This window comes from Mya arenaria, chromosome 14, assembly GCF_026914265.1.
Source record: "Mya arenaria isolate MELC-2E11 chromosome 14, ASM2691426v1".
Taxonomy (NCBI): domain Eukaryota; kingdom Metazoa; phylum Mollusca; class Bivalvia; order Myida; family Myidae; genus Mya; species Mya arenaria.
The window spans coordinates 60,889,885-60,910,680 of record NC_069135.1 but is presented as its reverse complement, the minus strand read 5'-3'; the positions used below and the strand labels follow the sequence as shown (position 1 = coordinate 60,910,680).

Here is a 20,796-nt window from a genome sequence, read left to right as displayed (position 1 = left end):
CCTTTTCTTACACTGTATACTTTTCAAATAATATTTACCTATAGTTACACTGTATAACGTTGTTAGGATACCGAACCCTATGGTTACATCGTATACTTCTCTGAATGATTCTGCCATCTATTGTTACACTTTATAATTTTCTTAACGATACTGTTACCTATAGTGACACTTTATACTCTTAACTGATACTGCCCTCCTATGGTTTCAACATATCTTTTTGGTTACACTTTAAACTCTGAATGAAACTGCCCGAATGGTTATACCGCACAATTCTCATACTGATACAGACCACTATGATTACACTGTATACTTCTCTGACTGATTATGTCCCCTTGTGTTACATTAAAGAACTTTTTAAAAAAATACAGTCCAATATGTTTGCACTGTATACTTCTCTTAACTGATAGTGCCCCTTATGTTTTCAACATATCCTTCTGATAGTGTACCTTTTGATAACACTGTATACTTCTCTGAGTGAAACTGCCTCAAATGGTTATACCATACCTTTTTCTGACTGATACTGCCCCCTATGGTTACACATTATACTTCTCTGAATGCTATCGTACCCTATGGTTACACTGTATACTTATATAACTAATATTGTGCCCTATGGTTACACAGTATTATTCTCTAGCTAAAACTGCACCCTATAGTTATACTTATACTTTTCTAACTGATACTTTCCCTTATTGCTACTGTATACTTCTCTGACTTATACGGCACCCAGTGGTTACACAATATTCTCTGACTCATACTGCACCCTATGGTGTAATTCTCTGGCTTATACTTCCCCCTATGTTTACACCGTATATTTCACTGTAATCATTTTCAACTGATACTGTCACCAATGGTTACACCGTTTACATCTCTGGCTAATACTGCCTCATATGGTTACACCGTATACTTCTCTGGCTGATACTGCACCCTATGGTTACACCGTATACTTCTCTGGCTAATACTGCCCCTATGGTTTCACCGTATACTTCTCTGGATGATACTGCCCCCAATAGTTACACCATATACTTCTCTGGCTGATACGGCAACCTATGGTTACACCATATACTTCTCTGACTGATACCGCCCCCTATGGTTACACCGTATACTTCCCTGGCTGATACTGCTACCTATGTTTAGACAGTATACTTCCCTGACTGATACTGACCCCTATGATTACATCATATACATGTCTGATTAAAACTGCCCCCTTTGGTTACACTGTGTACATCTCTGACTAATATTGTCCCATATGATTACACCGTATAATTCCATGGCTGATACTACCCCCTATGGAGGCTGTTTCGTCATAATGATAGCTTTAAGTAAAACTTGTTTGTGATAAATTAACAAATAAGAGAGGGAGAAAATATTTGTATAGTCCATATGATCACTTTTTCTTTGCGCGTTTAGACAAAGCAGCTGATAATCATAACAAATTACGGGCGGAAATAAGCATGGAACGGCGGGAAACCGGAAACAGACTGTTTTGTTACAGCTTATTGAATGTTTCACAAACTATGACACAAATTTTGCAAAAAACTGTTACAGTCTTTTGATTTCGTTAAAATCTAAAAGTGTGTTTATATACATATTCGTATTCCAAATGGAGGATTAATCAAAACACACTTTGAAGTATGATTTTTGTGATATCATTTAAGTAAACAACATTTTATCACCAAAACTAAGTAAAGTTTCAAATACAGTCGAACCCCGATGGCTCAAATTCGTTTGGCTCGAATTCCTCGTTGGCTTTAACCCGATGTTAAGGACCTATTTCCTTTAACTGAAGGTAAATTTTCCCGATTGGTTCGAATTTTCCGAGGTCCGATGTATGTTTGCGGATCCCGGTGAGTTCGAGCCAACGGGGTTCGACTGTATATGGAATATGAACATATCTTAGTTTGCTAAATGAAGCAGACATTAATAAACACTATTGCAAGTATTTGTTCATTAACAGTTTTATTTCGATATTTCAGCCTTAAACCAGAGCCTAGCAGACCTAAGCCAGTCCCAGTTTAGCAAGCTGCCCGACTTCCCAGTAAAGGCATCAACTGACACGCGTGATTGCTTCCTGAACAGTGTGGCCATCCTGTCGAGGGAAAGGCTTCTCCTGTCTGACTGCTACAATTACTCAGTGAAGCTTGTGGACACCCAGACAAAAAAGGTGAAACTGCCAGGTGAGACGTGGGACCTGTGTCGTCTGCCAGGGGACAGGGCAGACGTCACTCTGCCTTCGGATAAGAAGATACAGTTCGTATCTACTCAGAGAAATGTCACAGTACAGGATGTTGTTCAAGTAGATGGTTGCTGTCATGGAATAGATTTCTGGGATGACAACTTGATATTGTCTTCATCCGTCCCATATAAGGTTGTGCTGATGGACATGAAGGGAAAGGTGAAAAAGTGTGTGGACAATGACAGCAGTGGAAAACCTTTGTTTAAGTATTCCTGGAATCTGACAGTGACCAAGGCGAGTCAGACTCCGGTCATATATGTCACAGACCTTGGCACCAACACCATAAACAAGCTGATCATCTCACTAGAGGTGCTCCAGACCTACCAAGACCCGATACTGAGATCACCATATGGTCTTGCCTTGCAGCCATGGGAGACAACAAGCTACCCGACAACCCAACTGCTGGGAAAGAAGGAGGATATAGAGAAGCCACACAGTGTGGGTTACTGTCCAGACCTGAAATGAAAATAAATCCTGAAAATCTTCCCAGTTTCTTAACAATTGCTTCTTTGAATATTTGGTGTTTGCTTTAATGACTATGTCACTTAAACTTGCATTATCACAGATTTACCGTTTTCACATGTTTTCCTAATATTCAAAATCAGTTAATTTTTTGCATTAATCCTTCAACTCAATCATATAAGATAACTCACAATAAAACTTATCACAATTGTTTGGTAAATTGCCAAATAGCTCATAAAAGCGTTAGTAATGCTTTTATGCATTGAACACTTTCGAACATAATTGTAAAATATATTTATTTTATGATCTTTTGTCAGCAGTCATTACTTTTCCGACATTGACACAAAAAGAGGATCATTTCACGACCAAAAAAATGTCAAAAAGACCTATCAGTGAGAGTGCAGCTTTAAAAGATGATTATGTATAAATTGTATTATAATGTAATATGCCTTTTTCGGACTAGGGACTAGACACCAGATGGTCCAAAATCGGCAACTACTGTATTTTATGAAAACATGCTGGAATTGTCAATTCGAGCTAGACGGAGGCTTATAAAACATCAGTTTACATGATTCGAACAATAAATGCACTAATCATGTTGCTGTCCCATCTGAGTTTCATGTTCAGATACAGTGGATATTCGTTTCCCAGTTTAAATCGTATTTTCTTTTGAGTCAAGAAAAATATATCCACGCTATTTTTACACTTACTGGGATTTGACATCCCAGGTAAATTTAGAAAATGCGCAAAAACTTCGAATTCAAAGATAATGTTTCGTAAGCGCTGTGATACATCAGTAAGTAAATTTTAATGCGCTGTACACAACGAAGGCAGTTTTATTTGTTCGGCATCTTTCTTTTTTACTTGCAAATGTATGGACTGATGTCTTGTCCCTTTAAAATAGCCGTAATATTGTTATCTTTAAAATGCCGACAAAACAGGTTTTATTAATCGCAGTTGCATTATCACCTTCTATGAAGAAATAAATACTCAATATATATAATTTTATTATAATATAATTCCTATAACTTTCCTTTTCTATATCTATCAGTGAAAATACAGCAGGCTATATCAGAAAATCCTTGCCACACTATTGTCATTTTCCAAACAAATATAAGCATAGTAGTATGTGTTGAGAGATTACTTTTTCAGACTGTTTATTGAAGATTTTTAAAATATAGACTTGTTAGATGAATAAAATATTGTACCTAATAGAAAAGAAAATAGAGTTATTCAACAGAAATCAATCCCCCCCTCGCCCTAGTCTGTTTCGATAACTCCAAATCTGATCATGGATATAAGTTTATGAGTGAAGAAAAATATATCTGCACTATTTTTAAACTTACTCAGATTTACATGGTAGACAACTCAAGTAAATTTCGATTTGGAAAAAAACGCAAAAACTGCGAAAGAAACATGTTTCGTAAGCGATCTGATACATCAGTGGTAAGAATCAATTCATTATACATAACGATGGAATTTTATGTGTTTGACAAAAAATCCTTGCATACGAATCATCTGGTGTCCCTTTAAGATAACTGTAATATTATTATTTTTACAATGCCAACAAAATATGTCTTATTAATCACAGTTGCTTTGTCACCTTCTTGGATAATGTGATCACTCAATATCAATGCATATATCATTTTATCATATGCCTATAACTTTTATTTGTCCATATGCAACAGTGAAAAGACAGCAAGCTGTATTGAAAAGTCCTTACCACGCTACTATAATTTTACAAACCCAAATAAGCATAGTAGCATGTGTTGAGAGCTCACTTTTGCACACTGGTGTTTATTCAAGGTTTTTAATATGTAAACTTGTCATTGAAAAACATATTTTTCATGAACATATAATATTTCCCAATAAAATTTATTTGAATGTATTTAATTGCTTATTTGTTTTTTTCTTTTCAAAAAAATGCACTTAATCATTAATTAGTCATTTCCGACGTTGACATTCCGGAAATGCCGGGTAATATCTAGATGCAGTTTCGACTGTTTACACTATTATAAAGCTGTGCGTTTAAACATGGGAATAATCAAAGTTGACACAGTATCAGTGAATTATTACGAAAGTACTCCTTTCTGACAACTTGTATCCCTTTTTGTTCGGTTTAAAAACATGCAAATGCAAGGTTTGTTCTTGTTGCTCATGTAAAGTCGTTCAATAGTGTTTATTCACGGTAAACTTCTTTTAAATTATGTGTTTTAATCCAATGAATGATACACATTAAGAACTTATCAAGCTGATCATAGTCTGAAATAATGCCTATTAGGGTCTTACTACCTTAATTGAAGACAAATGATGTTGATACTGATACAATAATGACAATAGATGATATAATCATACTTTTGAAGATAATAGACTTGTAAAACGTAAAATAGTTCATTGTGCTGTAAATTCATAATGTGTTGCTTTTCTTTATATGATGATGATGTTTTATGCTATAAATTGACCTAATGATGATTTTATAGTGTGTCATTAATTATTTTCTTGTATGTAAATTAGAATATAAATAAATGTAAATAAATCTCAATCAGATTTCCGTGTTTTGTCTTGTATTATAAATGAAAATATCTGCTTAATATCGTTTCGTAAAAATACCCTAATCGTATATCAAAATCCCCTTGAGTTCAGACCAAAATTCCCTGGGAAGCCTCTCATTAATATCGCATGTATGCTGATGGAACATTTGTCTCGAAATTTGTCCGAATGTCTGCAAATAACCGGCATGCAATTTTGAGAATGATATTGAGATTTGAAAGTGAACAACATTTCAGTTAAAGAAATTTCGACAGTAATATATTAAGATTTGAAAGTGAACAACATTTTCGTTATAATGTTCTAAGCAATCAGCCTTTTGTTGAAAATTCAGTAATTTTCGAAATGTACAAAGTTAAAAGTGTCAGGTATTCCACTTTATTTCCATGATCTTGTATGTATTGACAATCAAGTCATTTAATACAAAAACACAGAGGCAGTATTCATAAAACTTCTAAAGATAATTTATTTTCGCAGTCAAATTTAAGAAAAGAAGATGCGTTTTTAATATGTAAGTACATATTTTTGATAAATTGGTTGAAAATAAAGTCATTAAGATATTATAAAAATTTTTATATCAATTTACGTAAGAGGTACATAAGTTAAGAAAACGACTTGAGTTAAAAAAATGACTTGAGTTAAGAAAATGACTTTAGCTAAGAAAACGACTTGAGTTAAGAAAACAACTTGAGTTAAGAAAACGAATTGAGTTAAGAAAACGAATTGAGTTAAGAAAATGACTTGAGTTAAGAAAATGTATTGAGTTAAGAAAATGATTTGTGTTCAGAAAACGACTTGAGTTAAGAAAACGAATTGAGTGAAGAAAATGACTTGAGTTAAAAAAATGACTTGAGTTAAGAAAACGACTTGAGTTAAGAAAATGACTTGAGTTACGAAAATGACTTGAGTTAAGAAAGCAACTTTAGTTAAGAAAATGACTTGAGTTAAGAAAATGTATTGAGTTAAGAAAATTAATTGAGTTAAGAAAATGATTTCAGTGAAGAAAACGACTTGAGTTAAGAAAATGACTTGAGTTAAGAAAATGACTTGAGAAAAGAAAACGACTTGATTTAAGAAAACGACTTGAGTTAAGAAAATGACTTGAGTTAAGAAAACGACTTGAGTTAAGAAAATGACTTGAGTTAAGAAAAGGACTTGAGTTAAGAAAATGACTTGAGTTAAGAAAATGACTTGAGAAAAGAAAACGACTTGAGTTAAGAAAATGACTTGAGTTAAGAAAATGACTTGAGTTTAGAAAACGATTTGAGTTAAGAAAATTAAGAAAATGACTTGAGAAAAGAAAACGACTTGAGTTAAGAAAACGACTTGAGTTAAGAAAACGACTTGAGTTAAGAAAATGATTTGAGTGAAGAAAACGACTTGAGTTAAGAAAATGACTTGAGTTAAGAAAATGACTTGAGTTAAGAAATTGACTTGAGAGAAGAAAACGACTTCAGTTAAGAAAACGACTTGAGTTAAGAAATTGACTTGAGTTAAGAAAACGACTTGAGTTAAGAAAATAACTTGAGTTAAGAAAACGACTTGAGTTAAGAAAATGACTTGAGTTAAGAAAATGACTTGAGTTTAGAAAACGATTTGAGTTAAGAAAATTAAGAAAATGACTTGAGAAAAGAAAACGACTTGAGTTAAGAAAACGACTTGAGTTAAGAAAACGACTTGAGTTAAGAAAATGATTTGAGTGAAGAAAACGACTTGAGTTAAGAAAATGACTTGAGTTAAGAAAATGACTTGAGTTAAGAAAATGACTTGAATAAAGAAAACGACTTGAGTTAAGAAAATGACTTGAGTGAAGAAAACGACTTGAGTTAAGAAAACGACCTGAGTTAAGAAAATGACATGAGTTAAGAAAATGTATTGAGTTAAGAAAATGAATTGAGTTAAGAAAACGACTTGAGTTAAGAAAATGATTTGAGTTAAGAAAACGACTTGAGTTATGAAAATGACTTAAGTTAAGATAATGACTTGAGTTAAGAAAATGACTTAAGTTAAGAGAACGACTTGAGTATGGAAAATGACTTAAGATGTTTTATAAATACCGCATCAGTAACAAATAAATGCAAACCATTATTATACATATAAATCATATAACACGTATACTGTTGTGGTTTTTTTTAAAAGGAATCATTAACAGATTACAACAAAAATATTACGGTAACTAAATGTTCAATAGCGTGTTTTGGCAAACTAGAGAATTCTGTATTGCATTTTCATATCTGTTAACAAAAGAGCTTTTCTTTGAGCTCGTGGTGACGTTTTATCATGTTACAAGCGTTTAGCTTACATTTCATACATATTATGTTGTTCGATGTATGACCCTTTAAAATATAAATGAGTCAATTATAAAGTGTTAATTTTAATTGAATATTTTTCTTATATACATTTGTTCAAATCACGAATATCAAAATTATATTTTTATAACATCACTGTTGTGATACTGTTTAATGTATAGAACTGGCCCCAATTACTCGAAAAATCTTTAGCCTGATCAGCCTTAGTATCTTATTTCATTTAACCAAATTATTCAACATATACTTAAATTAAACAAAATAGATATAACAAATATTGTGATCGGCTTAAATATAATGAAGATATAATTCGATTTTACAAAACATAGTGTGCAATTCAAAATAATTCCTGGTAATAAGGACTATAAGATAGTTCGAGAACCTGGGTGGGCCCTGCATATCTGTTTCATAGAATAAAGATACAAGACATCAAATATGACCATGCCAAACTGATTCAATGTTTAGTTTTCCATTTTGAAAATCAAGGTGCAGGAACAAATCAACAAAGTGGCAAAAAAATCAGATCTCATATCTTAACAACAAATGACCCCGATAGCAGACTTCACTAAAAGTCATCATATACATTTGCAGGTTAATACAGTTAAACAAGTTAGCCCCTCCCAGTGTAAAATATATGTTTTGGCCTGATAGCAGATTTTACCAATGAAAGTCATCATAAACATATGCAGGTTTATACATTAAAACAAGTAAATCTTCAAGCAGGCTTTCTAAAAACCGACAAATCGAATAATCATTACTTCAATCGGCAATAAATAGCGGACCATGATATACCGGGATTTATCATCCGATCGTATTGATAACGCAGCCCGGTATCAACATAACTCGGGTACCGGATACCGGGTTTTAGCACCAACCATGATAACCTCCCTTATTTGTAATCAAGGAAGTTACAACTTTCGTTTTTGAAAACGCCAGAAATTCGCTGACTATCCAAACTGCAACTATTTAAATAATACAACCACGTGTGAAAGTAATGAGTTGTGTACTTAAGATATTCGAGTAACTATCGGAAAGGACTTCCTTTCAACAGTCACCAAAAGTAAGTTTTAAATATAATTTTTTCTGAGTCACGTACAATAATTGGCGTTCAGAAAGATTTTCATTTTATTCCGACATGTTTATATTTCCATGTTGCCACCAGTTTGCCGTAACAAAAAAGCTTACAAGGAATCCTGGCCTTTGTATAGACTAATAACTTAGAACAAATTAGAACGCGCGGCCCTGCTCCATCGAAAACGAACACACTAAGTCGGTGGAATTACCGAAAATCACGGAAATCCCGGAAAACCTGTATTTTTTTTAAAGTTTATACAAGAGAGTATTCGATGTTGTTTGTACGCCAGAGTTTAATACTGCATTGTGCTTTCGTGGTTGTATGTCGTGGTTGTGGGTGGTTGGAGAGGGGTGGGGAAGTCTGAGGAGGTTGGGGGCTTAAACTCGGAAACCCCTTTTATTCTCATAAGTACATAAAATAGAGTATTCGAGGTGGTTTGTACGCCGGGGTTAAATAATGCATTGTATTTTCGTGGGTTGTATGTCGTTGTTGTGGGTTGTTGGAGAGGGATGGGGAAGTCAGAGGATGGAGGGGGGGGGGGGGCTATGAAGAAGTACTACTTTTAGTTAGATGCTTCATTTAAAAATGTAAAGGTATTGGAGGATGGGGCTCAAACTTTACTCTGTGTGAGGTGAGTATGCTTTGTGTAAGGGGAGGGGCGGGGATAGTTGTGGCTGGGACTACTAATCTATACTATACTTTATATGCGAGTTATGGGGATTGTTGTGGGGAAGACGCCGGGGAAGAAGGTGGTAGTTTAGAGGTTCAAAAGCATAGCAAATAATCTTCCATATCGTATACATTATTGCGCGAAGGTGTGGGTGAGACTTGGGCTCGTTCTGTGGCTTTTGAGGGTATGTCATGTGTGAGGGTGGGTGTTTGGGCTACGGGGTGTGGGCTAGAAGGGTGGGTGACTAAAAAAGGCTCAAATCGCTACAGCTGATTTTCCTGAAAACACTTTTATTATACTTTAAATAATATTTTTCCATAAATCTACATACAATATGTATTATTATCTATTGTGACACATTGTTAAATGTGACTGTTGGTCATTTTTTCACCTGCATACAAATTAAGGACATTGTATAACATCGTTTCTTACATCACACAGTCAGGTCTTTACCTTCATAAATAGATATCCAAGGATAAATAACGACCAATTAAAGGGACATTTTTTCAAACCGTAAAGGCGCATTGTTCCGCGGACAATTACATGAAATAACCATACATCAGCTTCCGCATAATACCAAAAACACAACTTTAAAACACAACTAATACACTATACACAATAAAATAGTTCATTTATTTTGATCACGTTTTACAACAATAATACAATTAGTGTTAAATGCTTAAACGCACACGTACTCGGACACCCACTCCGTTTCCACACACACGTACGCACACATTCATTCCATTTCCACATATACTAGTAGGCGCACATGCACTCCATTTCCACACACACACAACGCACTCTATTTCCACACACACAATGCACTCTATTTCCACACACACGCACGCACGCACGCACGATCGCACGCACGATCGCGTGCACACACACACACACGTACTCGGACACGGATTCCGTTTCCACACACACGTAAGCACGCATGCATCCCATCTCCACACATACATGTAGGCGCACATGCACTCCATTTCCACAAACAAATACACAAACATACGCGCACAAGCACCCCATCTGCTCACACAAACACGTACACGGACATGCACTCCATCTCTACACACAAACATACGCACACATGCACTGCACTCCATCTCCACACACACACACACACAACGCACTCTGTGTCCACACATACACGTACGCGCGTACGCACTCCATCTCCGCGCACACGTACGCACACATGCACTCCATCTCCACACACACAACGCACTATTTTCCCAAACATACACGTATGCGCATACGCACTCCATCTCCGCGCACGTTCACACGTACCTCCTCTCCCACCCAACACACACGTACGAACACAAGCTATACCTGCCCCCCCGCCCGCCCACGCACGCACGCACGCACGCACGCACGCACACACACACACACACACCTACGCGCACCGGCACTCCGTCTCAATAAACACATAGAGCCTCTGTCATTAGGTCAATATCCGGAACTATCATCTGTGTTTATGACTGCAGCCATCGGGTAAATATGTAGAACTTTCAAGTTTATTGTTTAACAAAAAACATACAGATAATTGGTAATAAAGTGAATGAGGAGAACTATATATAGCCTACCGTATCGTACGACCACCCAACAATTCAACCAATATTTGTATATTCTTACAAAAGGACATTCGACCTCGACCTTTGACCTACCAAACTTAAATCAATACAGATCGACCATGCAGCTATGAAACCGTAAACGTAGGAAAACTATTAGCGATATATTAGCCCTTTTGGGAAATTGTGGCCACGTAGCTATAAACTAAAAATCCCTTTATAAAGGCTTAAACTGTTTTATTGGTACACAACTCTGAGGGGTTTTTTGGTAAGTCAAATAAGTTGAACATAATGAAGCATTACAATTGAAAATTGTTTTATATTTGAGAGAGAGAGAGAGATAGAGAGAGAAAGGGTGAGAGAGAGGGGGGGGGGGTGGAGAGAGAGAGATAGAATGGTGAGAGGGGCACAGATAGATAAATAGAGACAGAGAAGAAATAGGGTATGAGGGACGGAGAGGGGATGGGGATAGGGACACAGATAGAAATAGAGAAAGAGAGAGAGAAGGGGAGAAAGGGGGTTGGGTGGCGGTACAGAGAGGTTTTGAGAGAGGTGGATAGGAGAGGGAAAGAGAGAAAGGGAGAGAGAGGGGGAATAGGGAGAGGGACACAGAGAGATAAATAGAAAGAGAGAGACGGGATAGAGAGGGGGGGGGGCGTTTCAGAGAGAGAAACAGATGGAGAGAGAGATAGGATGAAAAGGGATGGGGAGCGAGACAGAAACAGATGAGAGAGAGAAAGGGGGGGAGAAGAGAGAAAGAGAGAGGAAGAGAGCGAGGGAGAGGGAGAAAAAAGAGGGAAGAGGGACGGAGAGGGGATGGAGAGAGAGAGAGAGAGAGAGAGAGAGAGAGAGAGAGAGAGAGAGAGAGATAAATAGAGAGATAAGTGAAAGTTATGGAATAAATTTATTTTCCGTATTAATAAACGTCATGGTTCGTATGTTAATAAAAATTTAAGGCACTCAGAAAAGTGGATGCAGTTCCCGGACGAAAGGCACAAATGGCATCTGGATCGGCTCCTGACGTCACCTACTGCCAGCCATGCGCGGAGGACGGCAAGGAAATACTCCCCGAGGCCTTCTGTCCCGTCTGTAAGGAATTCCTGTGTTCTAACTGTGCCCGAGTACATCGAAACCAGAAAATAACCAAAAGCCACGCCCTTCAGGACAAGGACAGTATGCCTTCCTCATTCCATGAAGAAAGTGAAGATGAAAAGTTTACAGAAACATGTCAGCTTCATGCTAAAGAGTTTATTAAATATTACTGTTCGCGTCATGATGCATTTTTGTGTGGAGACTGTTTGATTGAGAATAAAGAGCATCGCTCTTGTAAGGTAGAGAAAATTTCGCAAGTGGCAAAACAATACAAGCAGGGAGCAGAATACAACAACCTTAAAACAGGACTTGTCCAGATGTCCAGTGACATTGGCAAACTTTCACACAACATACAAGCGATCATGAAATCAGTAGAAGAAGAAAGCCTTACAAATATTAATGAGCTTCGCAAATTCAGGACTGAAATTAACCAGTACCTGGATAAGAGGAAAAACGAACTCTTGGCAGAAATTGATCAGAAGAAACGGACATCCAAGACACTGCTTGATGAACTGAAATCAAAATGCACAAACATGAAATCATCCATTGAGAAACTAAAGTCGGAGCTACAAGCACAGGACGACAACAGCAACCAGCTATTAATAGTAGGAAAACGAGCTATAAAAGAGCTGGCAGGTCTCCAGACAGCCCTGGAACAGGTGAGCAGGAGGAGTGAAGTTCCCAGATACAAGTTTCACAGGGACCCCGCAACTGAGCAGTTAATAGCTTCTGAAAAAGCAATAGGAGGGTTGGAAGAGGGCGAATCAACTTCGGCGTTAGTGCACCAGCAACGACAACAGCAGACGACGCAGGAACAATGGCAACAGGAGACGATGCAACAACATAAAAAACACATGAAAGCTGTATCACAAAAAGGTTTGCTTACAACCACTGACTAATTTGACATTTCCTAAGTAATGCAGTTAATTAGTCTGTTCAAAAGCCTGCCGACGTCGCTCAAGCTAACGTTAACAATTATTTCGTAAAGTACACCAAGTGCTTAACAAAAGTTAAAGAATAAAATACTTCGACAAATAATATTCCGCAAATAAAATTGAGATCCAAATAAACTTAAGGTATATATTTTTTATTGATATATACTTTATTGTTTAGGTATATATACTTAATTTATTTCCATCATAATTTCAGGCGAATCAACTTCGGCCTTAGGGCATCAAGAACGACAACAACAGAATGAGCAGCAGCCACGGCAACCCGTGACGATGCAGCAAAAACAAAAACACATGCAAGGTGTATCACAAAAAGGTTTGTGTACAACCACTGAAAAATTTGACATTTCCTTAAGTAATGCAGTTGATGATGCAGTTTTCAAAAGTCTGTAGACGTCGCTCAAGCTCACTAGGCACGTTGACGTTACGTTAAAAATATGTTAACGAGTGGTTAGAAAAGAAAAAAAAAATGAATACTTCGACAAATTCTCAACAACTCAACTCAACATTGTTTATTGCATTAAACATATATACATGTTCATAGCAATTACAACATGTGCAAAGACATGCATTAAGGCAAGAAATGGTTTTAACAGAAGAGCATAACAATATTAAGGATAAAAAAGGGAAACAACTAGTTTGCATTGTAGATAAACTTTGACAAGTTAATTAGAGTTTTCTCGAACTTTCGGATAATAAATTGACATGTTTTTGCTTTGTTGGCCACGTGCTATAATATATATTTATATATTTGGTTCTTAATTCTGAATATTTTGCGCATAGCAATTACAATGATATTCACTATCAATCATTCTTTGATAACAGTTGTTACATAATATTTGATGCCTTGGTATATTTTGGCGCTAGTTATTTCGTTCCTAGTTATTTCGTGCCATCCGATGTTTGGTCATTTCGTAACCTTTAGATATTATTTTCGTACCCAACCATTTTGGTCATTACGTACCATATTTATTTATTTATTAAGTTATGAAATACAATACTTAAGAGAAAATAGACTTATATATGAATCTTATATGACTTTGTTGTTTGAGTTCGATCCAAAATTAGTAAAAAAAAATCGTCGTATACGAATGAAAGTAACTCCAAGCCAAAATAACGCTAGAGATCTATTAATTTATACTTACATTCATCATGAAATTCCTATAAATAATTCTTTGATCTACACTTATTTCTTTCTACCATTTTGACGGTTAGTGACCATGTTGATGGACGATTCGGTACTAGAACTGATACTGATTAATGAAAAACATGTTATAATCAAAGAATATGGTAATTTTGTCAGTTTGAAACCAACCATGTTAATTGTAGCACTTGATTGCAATTCCAGTCAAAACTTGACTTGACTTGACTCCAGAAACGTATTACAATCATTGAAAGATTCCACACGTCTTGAGTAAAAGGAATTAACTGCACTTAAAGTATGTCTAAGAAGTATAATATTATATTACCTTTCCTAAAAACAGAATATATTCGCATATTTCTTAACCATGAGTATCCTAAATCTTGGGGAAAAGGCATAATCGCACCAATTTTAAGAAGGGTGATATAAACGACGCTTATAATGAAAGAGGAATCACTCTAATAAACATCATAGCCAAAATTTACTCACAAATACTCCTTAATAGATTAACAAATTAGTCCGTTGTGAATAAAAAGCTCACAAAAAATCAATTTGGTTTTCAGAAAGGGAAATCTATATCTGACTTTATTTTTAATCCCCCGCCACGGAGTGGGGAGGGGATTATAGGAATGCACTTCGTCCGTCTGTCAGTCTGTCTGTCTGTCCGTCCGTCCGTCCGTCCGTCTGTCCGTCTGTCCGTCCTTCTGGCTGTAACATTTCGTGTCCGGGCTATAACTTACTTGATGTATTGATGGATTACCATATTACTTGGTACAAATGTTGTCCTCATTGAGACGATGTGCAGTGACCTTGACCTTGGTTCATAACTCAAAGGTCAAGGTCACACGATACATTTAAAGGTCAGAGTACACATGCTTGTGTCCGCGCTATAACTTACTTATGCATTGATGGATTACCATATTACTTGGTACAAATGTTGTCCTGATTGAGACGATGTGCAGTGACCTTGTCCCGGGTCCATACCTCAAAGGTTTAGGTCACACCAGACATTTAAAGATCAGACTACTCAGGCTCGTGTCCGCGCTTACTTATGCATTGATGGATTACCATATTATATTACTTGGTACAAATGTTGTCCTCATTGAGACGATGTGCAGTGACCTAGACCTTTTTCCATACCTCAAAGGTCAAGGTCACACAAGACATTTAAAGGTCGGACTATTCATGCTCGTATCCGCGCTATAACTTACTTATGCAATGATGGATTACCATATTACTTGGTACTTGTTGTCCTCATTGAGACAATGTGTAGTGACCTTGACCCGGGTCCGTACCTCAAAGGTCAAGGTCACACGAGACATTTTAAGGTCAGACAGTACACATGCTCGTGTCCGCGCTATAACTTATTTATGCATTGATGGATTACCATATTACTCGGTACAAATGTTGTCCTCATTGAGACGATGTGCAATGACCTTGACCGGGGTCCATACCTCAAAGATCAAGGTCACAGAGACATTTAAAGGTCAAAGTACACATACTTGACCCGGGTCCATACCTCAATGCTCATGGTCACATCTGACATTTAAAGGTCATAGTACACATGCTTGTGTCCGGGCTTTTTAGCAGTGTAGACATGTCAATTCTTACTGGATTTATTGACCTAATACATTTCATGTACTTTTAGCAACAATAACTGAATTTGATCCAAGAACTCGAACCAATTGCAATTTGTGCCAGTAATCCATCATGAAGTTTCGGGTCCATATTATGACAATGCTTAATAGAGGATAAGATATAAATGTTAATTGAAAGTGTTAAACAAGTTGCACAGATTGATACTTAGCGCACTCTACCAAGCAGTATTATTATGTGCAACAAATTTAATATTTAAAAAAAAAATGGACACAAATTTGATAATATATTTATAACATGTGTTTTCTCTTCAAAAGCAGTAAAACAATGTTATGACGTCACCACAATATATATGTTTCACTTTATCGAAAATACTTAAGGCTTGCTATTTCATCGATGTTATAAATCAAGGACTAATTTTCCTTCCTATTTTTAGCCAAAATAACCTCGACATTGATTTTACCTACACTGCACACAATATGAAAATCTTTATCAAATATCCTTTTATAATTTGTTCAAATATCCAAGAATATTTAGGTTACCGATCAAACAACTTGTATTTCCTATATTCCTACTCTTGACCAGTGGTTGTGTACAATTTTGGTCGGATTCAAGGTACCAGTCAGGTTGCGAGAAAAACAAAATATACTAAAAAACAACAGCGGGGGATAAAGCCGTGCTTTGGACTGCCTTGTCATTTTACAATCGATTATCTCAAAAGTTCTAAGCGAAAAAAAACTATACTGTGTGTTTATGGATTATCAACATTTTTTTACCGCATTCACTACACATATCTATGGCACAAGTTGTTAAATGAAAATATAAATGGCCGCTTTGTCGATGCTCTTTAAGCGATGTGTAACTGTGTTAAGTCGTATGTTAGATATCAATCGTCATTATCTCCCTTTTTGAAAAATCTCTCGGGGTTAAACAGGGGGATCTTAGTTCTCCTCTTTTAGCGATGTTCTTTATAAATGACCTTATACGTAATGTAAATTCTAATCTGCCGGGGTGATATCTCTAGGTCATATTAAAATATTCCTATTATTTTATGTCGATGATATGGTACTTTTTGCAAAATCAGCTGAAACTCTAAGGTTAATGTTAAATGACGTTGAACATTTCTGCGACAGGTATCAAAAACTAAAGCAATGATCTTTGAAAATGGAAGGGCAACACATATAAACTTACAGATTTATGGTAACCCAATAGAAGAGGTATATTCCTTTAAATACTTGGGAATCAATTTGTTTAAAAATAGCAACTTCAATAAGTCTCAAACACTGATTGCTCAACATGCATGTTTTTCACTGTATAAATTATATCAAATATTTAATAATGCTGAACTTCCCGTTCATCAGAAAATTAAACTGTTTATTGTGTTAGTGGGCTCAGTTCTTAATTTCTGCTCGGAAATCTGGGGTATGAATCCAGCCACAGACATAGAAATTATTCATGTGAACTTTCTTCGCTTTATACTTGGAGTATACAAACTAAAACAAACTTAATTGCATTATACGGATAACTTGGAAGGGTACCAATGATCGTATATAGGAAAATAAATTTAATCAAATATTGGAAAAAAGTTATTGTTTCAAGAGATAATAGTTTAATCCAACATTCGTATAACGTATTACGAACAGACGATTTAAATAATAAAACATAAAAAATAAAAAAAAACTGGGCCACTCAAGTTAAAAATATTTTGAATAAACATGGTTTTTCTGATATTTGGCGACCTTAAGGTATTGATATTTACACACTTGAGGTAATCAAAAAGAGAATTATAGACGCATATTGCCAAAGCTGGTACGCAGATATCAATAATTCATCTAGATTAAGAACATACGCCTTATTCAAACATGCTTTTATCAGAGAAAAATATTTAGAAACAATCAATGAAAACAAATTTCGATATACTCTTGCACGATTTAGAACTTCTGCCCTTAGACTTGGAATCGAGACGGAAAGATATACTAACACACCCGTAAATGAAAATAGATATGTATATCATGTGATATGAATCTGGTAGAATATGAATTTCACTTTCTACTTGTGTGCCCAAGATAAAGGGAATAAAGAAACAAATTGTTAAGCCTTATTTTTTTCTATGGCCAACGTTAAATAAATTTGAATCCATGTTAAGTTGTAACACATGCATAACACATATAGATTAGCAAAATATATATACTTTGCTAACCAGCTAAGGCAGGTTTTACATAACTAGGCACGTATTTCCTTTTATACCTGAATTGCTGCTATTTAATGTAATTATACTAACAAATTTAGCTACATTTCTATTTTTATAACCAGACTCTAACAACTATAGGATGTTATATCATTCATGTTAAATTGCTCCAGAATATTGTATTTCTGTACTTTCTCCATTCATTATATTGTATGTTATATGCTATGAACATTGTATAATATTTTACGCAATACACTTACCGTATCGTATCATAAGATCATTTCGCTAATAGGTTAATTAATGGAACAATCATTTCAGTTTGCCAGACATAGTGAACAACGTAAAATCAATTCATCGCATATATTATCATAATACCACAATCATTTACCCTTGTCTATTTTTGTTATCATTATCTATTTGTTTTGGAGATTGAAATGACTAGGGTACGAACTGACTGTAAACCGTACACATATTTGTGAATCGACCACGTTCAATCAATGTTAATATGTCCTAAATTAAGACATAGCTGTTCTCAACTTGGAATGTTCGATCAAAATAAAAATAAGGCACATATTTTGAATTATATACTATACTGTGTGAGTATTACACTACGGTACTAATACTTACACAATACCATCATAATTCCAGGCGCCATATACATACCTTACAATACGATAGACCGTATTCCAATTCAGTGCCAAACGGGCGCATTCTACTCAGCTGGCGTCATATCATAATCGTATCATTGTACATTGTGACAAAGTTAAAATGACGTCATAACACAAAGTAATTAAATGACATTTATCATGACAACATGTGTCTTTTAAGTGGTTTAGCAAGTCATATATATATAATAAAAGGGTAGTTAATATTGCGTTTGATTCGGAATGTCGTTTTCGATTCGCGATGATTTTTGCAGATATTAATTTCAATCGCCTTGTGCCTCATTTATTTCAAATCTTCAAAAAATCGCTCACTTTTTTATTACAACCGCCTAGACCAAACGCAGCACTTATAGCCCTATTATTTTCGGATGCAAGGACGTTTGCTTTGTATTACTTTATATTTACCCAAATCATTTTATACCAACACTGCAACAGCAATGATGATTCAAATAATTATATAAACCGTTTCTAAAGGTTGGATCCATGAGTAGTTTCAAAAGTAAAAACAAATACATGAAAATAAATTCCTTTATATACAATTTAATGGTCTACAGACCTCATTCCAAAAACGATTTTACACTGCACAATCCCAAATTTAATGTGTATCGACCATTGCGCTTTTATACGAAGGTTTCGTTTAAATGAATATTGGAGGGCTATATCTTACCCAACATAATGAAATGTTATCGATCTTTTTCAGTAAAATGATTGATTTGTACCCTTATCTATATGGCTGACAAGTGTGCTTTAAATGATTATCGTATACCTTCATATTTTTTTATAAAAATAGAATGAAAACTACTATGTCATTTTGTATATCGTTGCGGTAAAGTATTCTTCTTCTTCTTCTTCTTTTTCTTTTTCTTCTTCTTCTTCTTCTTCTTCTTCTTGAATGTCATGATAAAACAAAACGTTTTTTTTATTATTGTTTTTTATGATGATGTTTACTTTCAGCCCACTTCAAAGGCAGTGCAGACCTAAGCCGGGCCAAGTTCAGCAGACAGCCTGACATTTCAATGAAGATATCAGGTGATGGCAGTGACTGCTTCCTGACCAGTGTGGCCCTCCTGGCCGGGGAGAGGCTCCTACTGGTAGATCGCTATAATTACTCATTGAAGCTGGTGGACACCAATAACAACAAGGTGGTGTCGCAGGTAAAACTGTCAAGTGAGCCGTGGGGCATGTGTCTCCTGCCCGGGGACAGGGCAGCCGTCACTCTGCCCATGGAGGGGAAGATTCAGCTCGTATCTGCTCAGGGAAATACCACACTACAGGATATTGTTAAAGTAGGTGGACAGTGTCATGGAATAGATTTTTGTGATGACAACTTGATAGTGTCCTTCACCTCCCCAGCTAAGGTTATGTTGATTGACATGAAGGGAAAGGTGAAGAAGAGTGTGGACAAAAACAGCAGTGGAAAACCTTTGTTTCAGCTTCCCTTGTATCTGACAGTGACCAGAGAGAGTCCAACTCCGGCCATATATGTATCAGACTCGGGCACCAACACCATAACCAAACTGAGCATCTCACTAGAGGTGTTCCAGTCCTACCAGGACCCGACACTGACATCACCACAGGGTCTGACACTTGTAGGAGACAACCAGCTGCTCATATGTGGGAGGTACAGTAACAACATCCTGTTACTGGACACGCTCACCGGCGAGATAACCCAACTGCTAGGGAGGGGGAAGGGGAAGGGGATTGAGCGTCCATACAGTGTGGCTTACTGTTCACTGAGGAAGATGTTGTTTGTCACCTGTAGTGCATTAAAAAAACTGGAATTGAAAAATTATGTGAAAGTATTCATCTTAGTATAGTTTATTATCAAGTCTTCCAATTAATATGAGTGAAATCTATATATCCTGTGTAAATGAATTGTAGTGTGTAAGAACAATTGTAATGCAATGTATCGTACCATACTGACAATATGCTTATAATTTCTATATGATTGAATGCACATAGTTTCACTTATATTTCTCAACTAAATCCATGTCGAAAGGTTTGACGGAAAACTTTGAAGTTGTGTGATAATTTGTGGATGAAATATACCCATAGGTTGTCTTCTTACCACACCAGACATTAAATAAATAATTTGTGTTTGGACTTCTTTAATTATCACCATACCACACAAGAACGAAGTATGCGTAAATGGGTAAATCTTTAATCAAATGAACTGTTTATAACGTTAAAACGTATTAAGCTTAACTGTTTTATGAGTTATTGTGTAATGATAGTGAAATAATATTGTATAATCTGAACTGTTTGTCATTTCTTTAAGCAATTTGTATTTTCTAAATGTGATGTAT

The 20,796-nt window shown here is 35.8% G+C and overlaps 1 protein-coding gene across 1 annotated transcript; it reads left to right on the top strand.

Annotated features, from left to right (window-relative positions):
• The first annotated feature begins 8,448 nt into the window (after positions 1-8,448).
• On the top strand, positions 8,449-20,590 carry LOC128217700 (uncharacterized). The gene is made up of 4 exons (XM_052925023.1): positions 8,449-8,608; positions 11,815-12,826; positions 13,100-13,216; positions 19,445-20,590. Exons 2-4 carry the CDS (start codon positions 11,857-11,859, stop codon positions 20,305-20,307), a joined length of 1,950 nt encoding a protein of 649 aa, XP_052780983.1. The 5' UTR covers positions 8,449-8,608; positions 11,815-11,856; the 3' UTR covers positions 20,308-20,590.
• Positions 20,591-20,796: the final 206 nt, after the last annotated feature.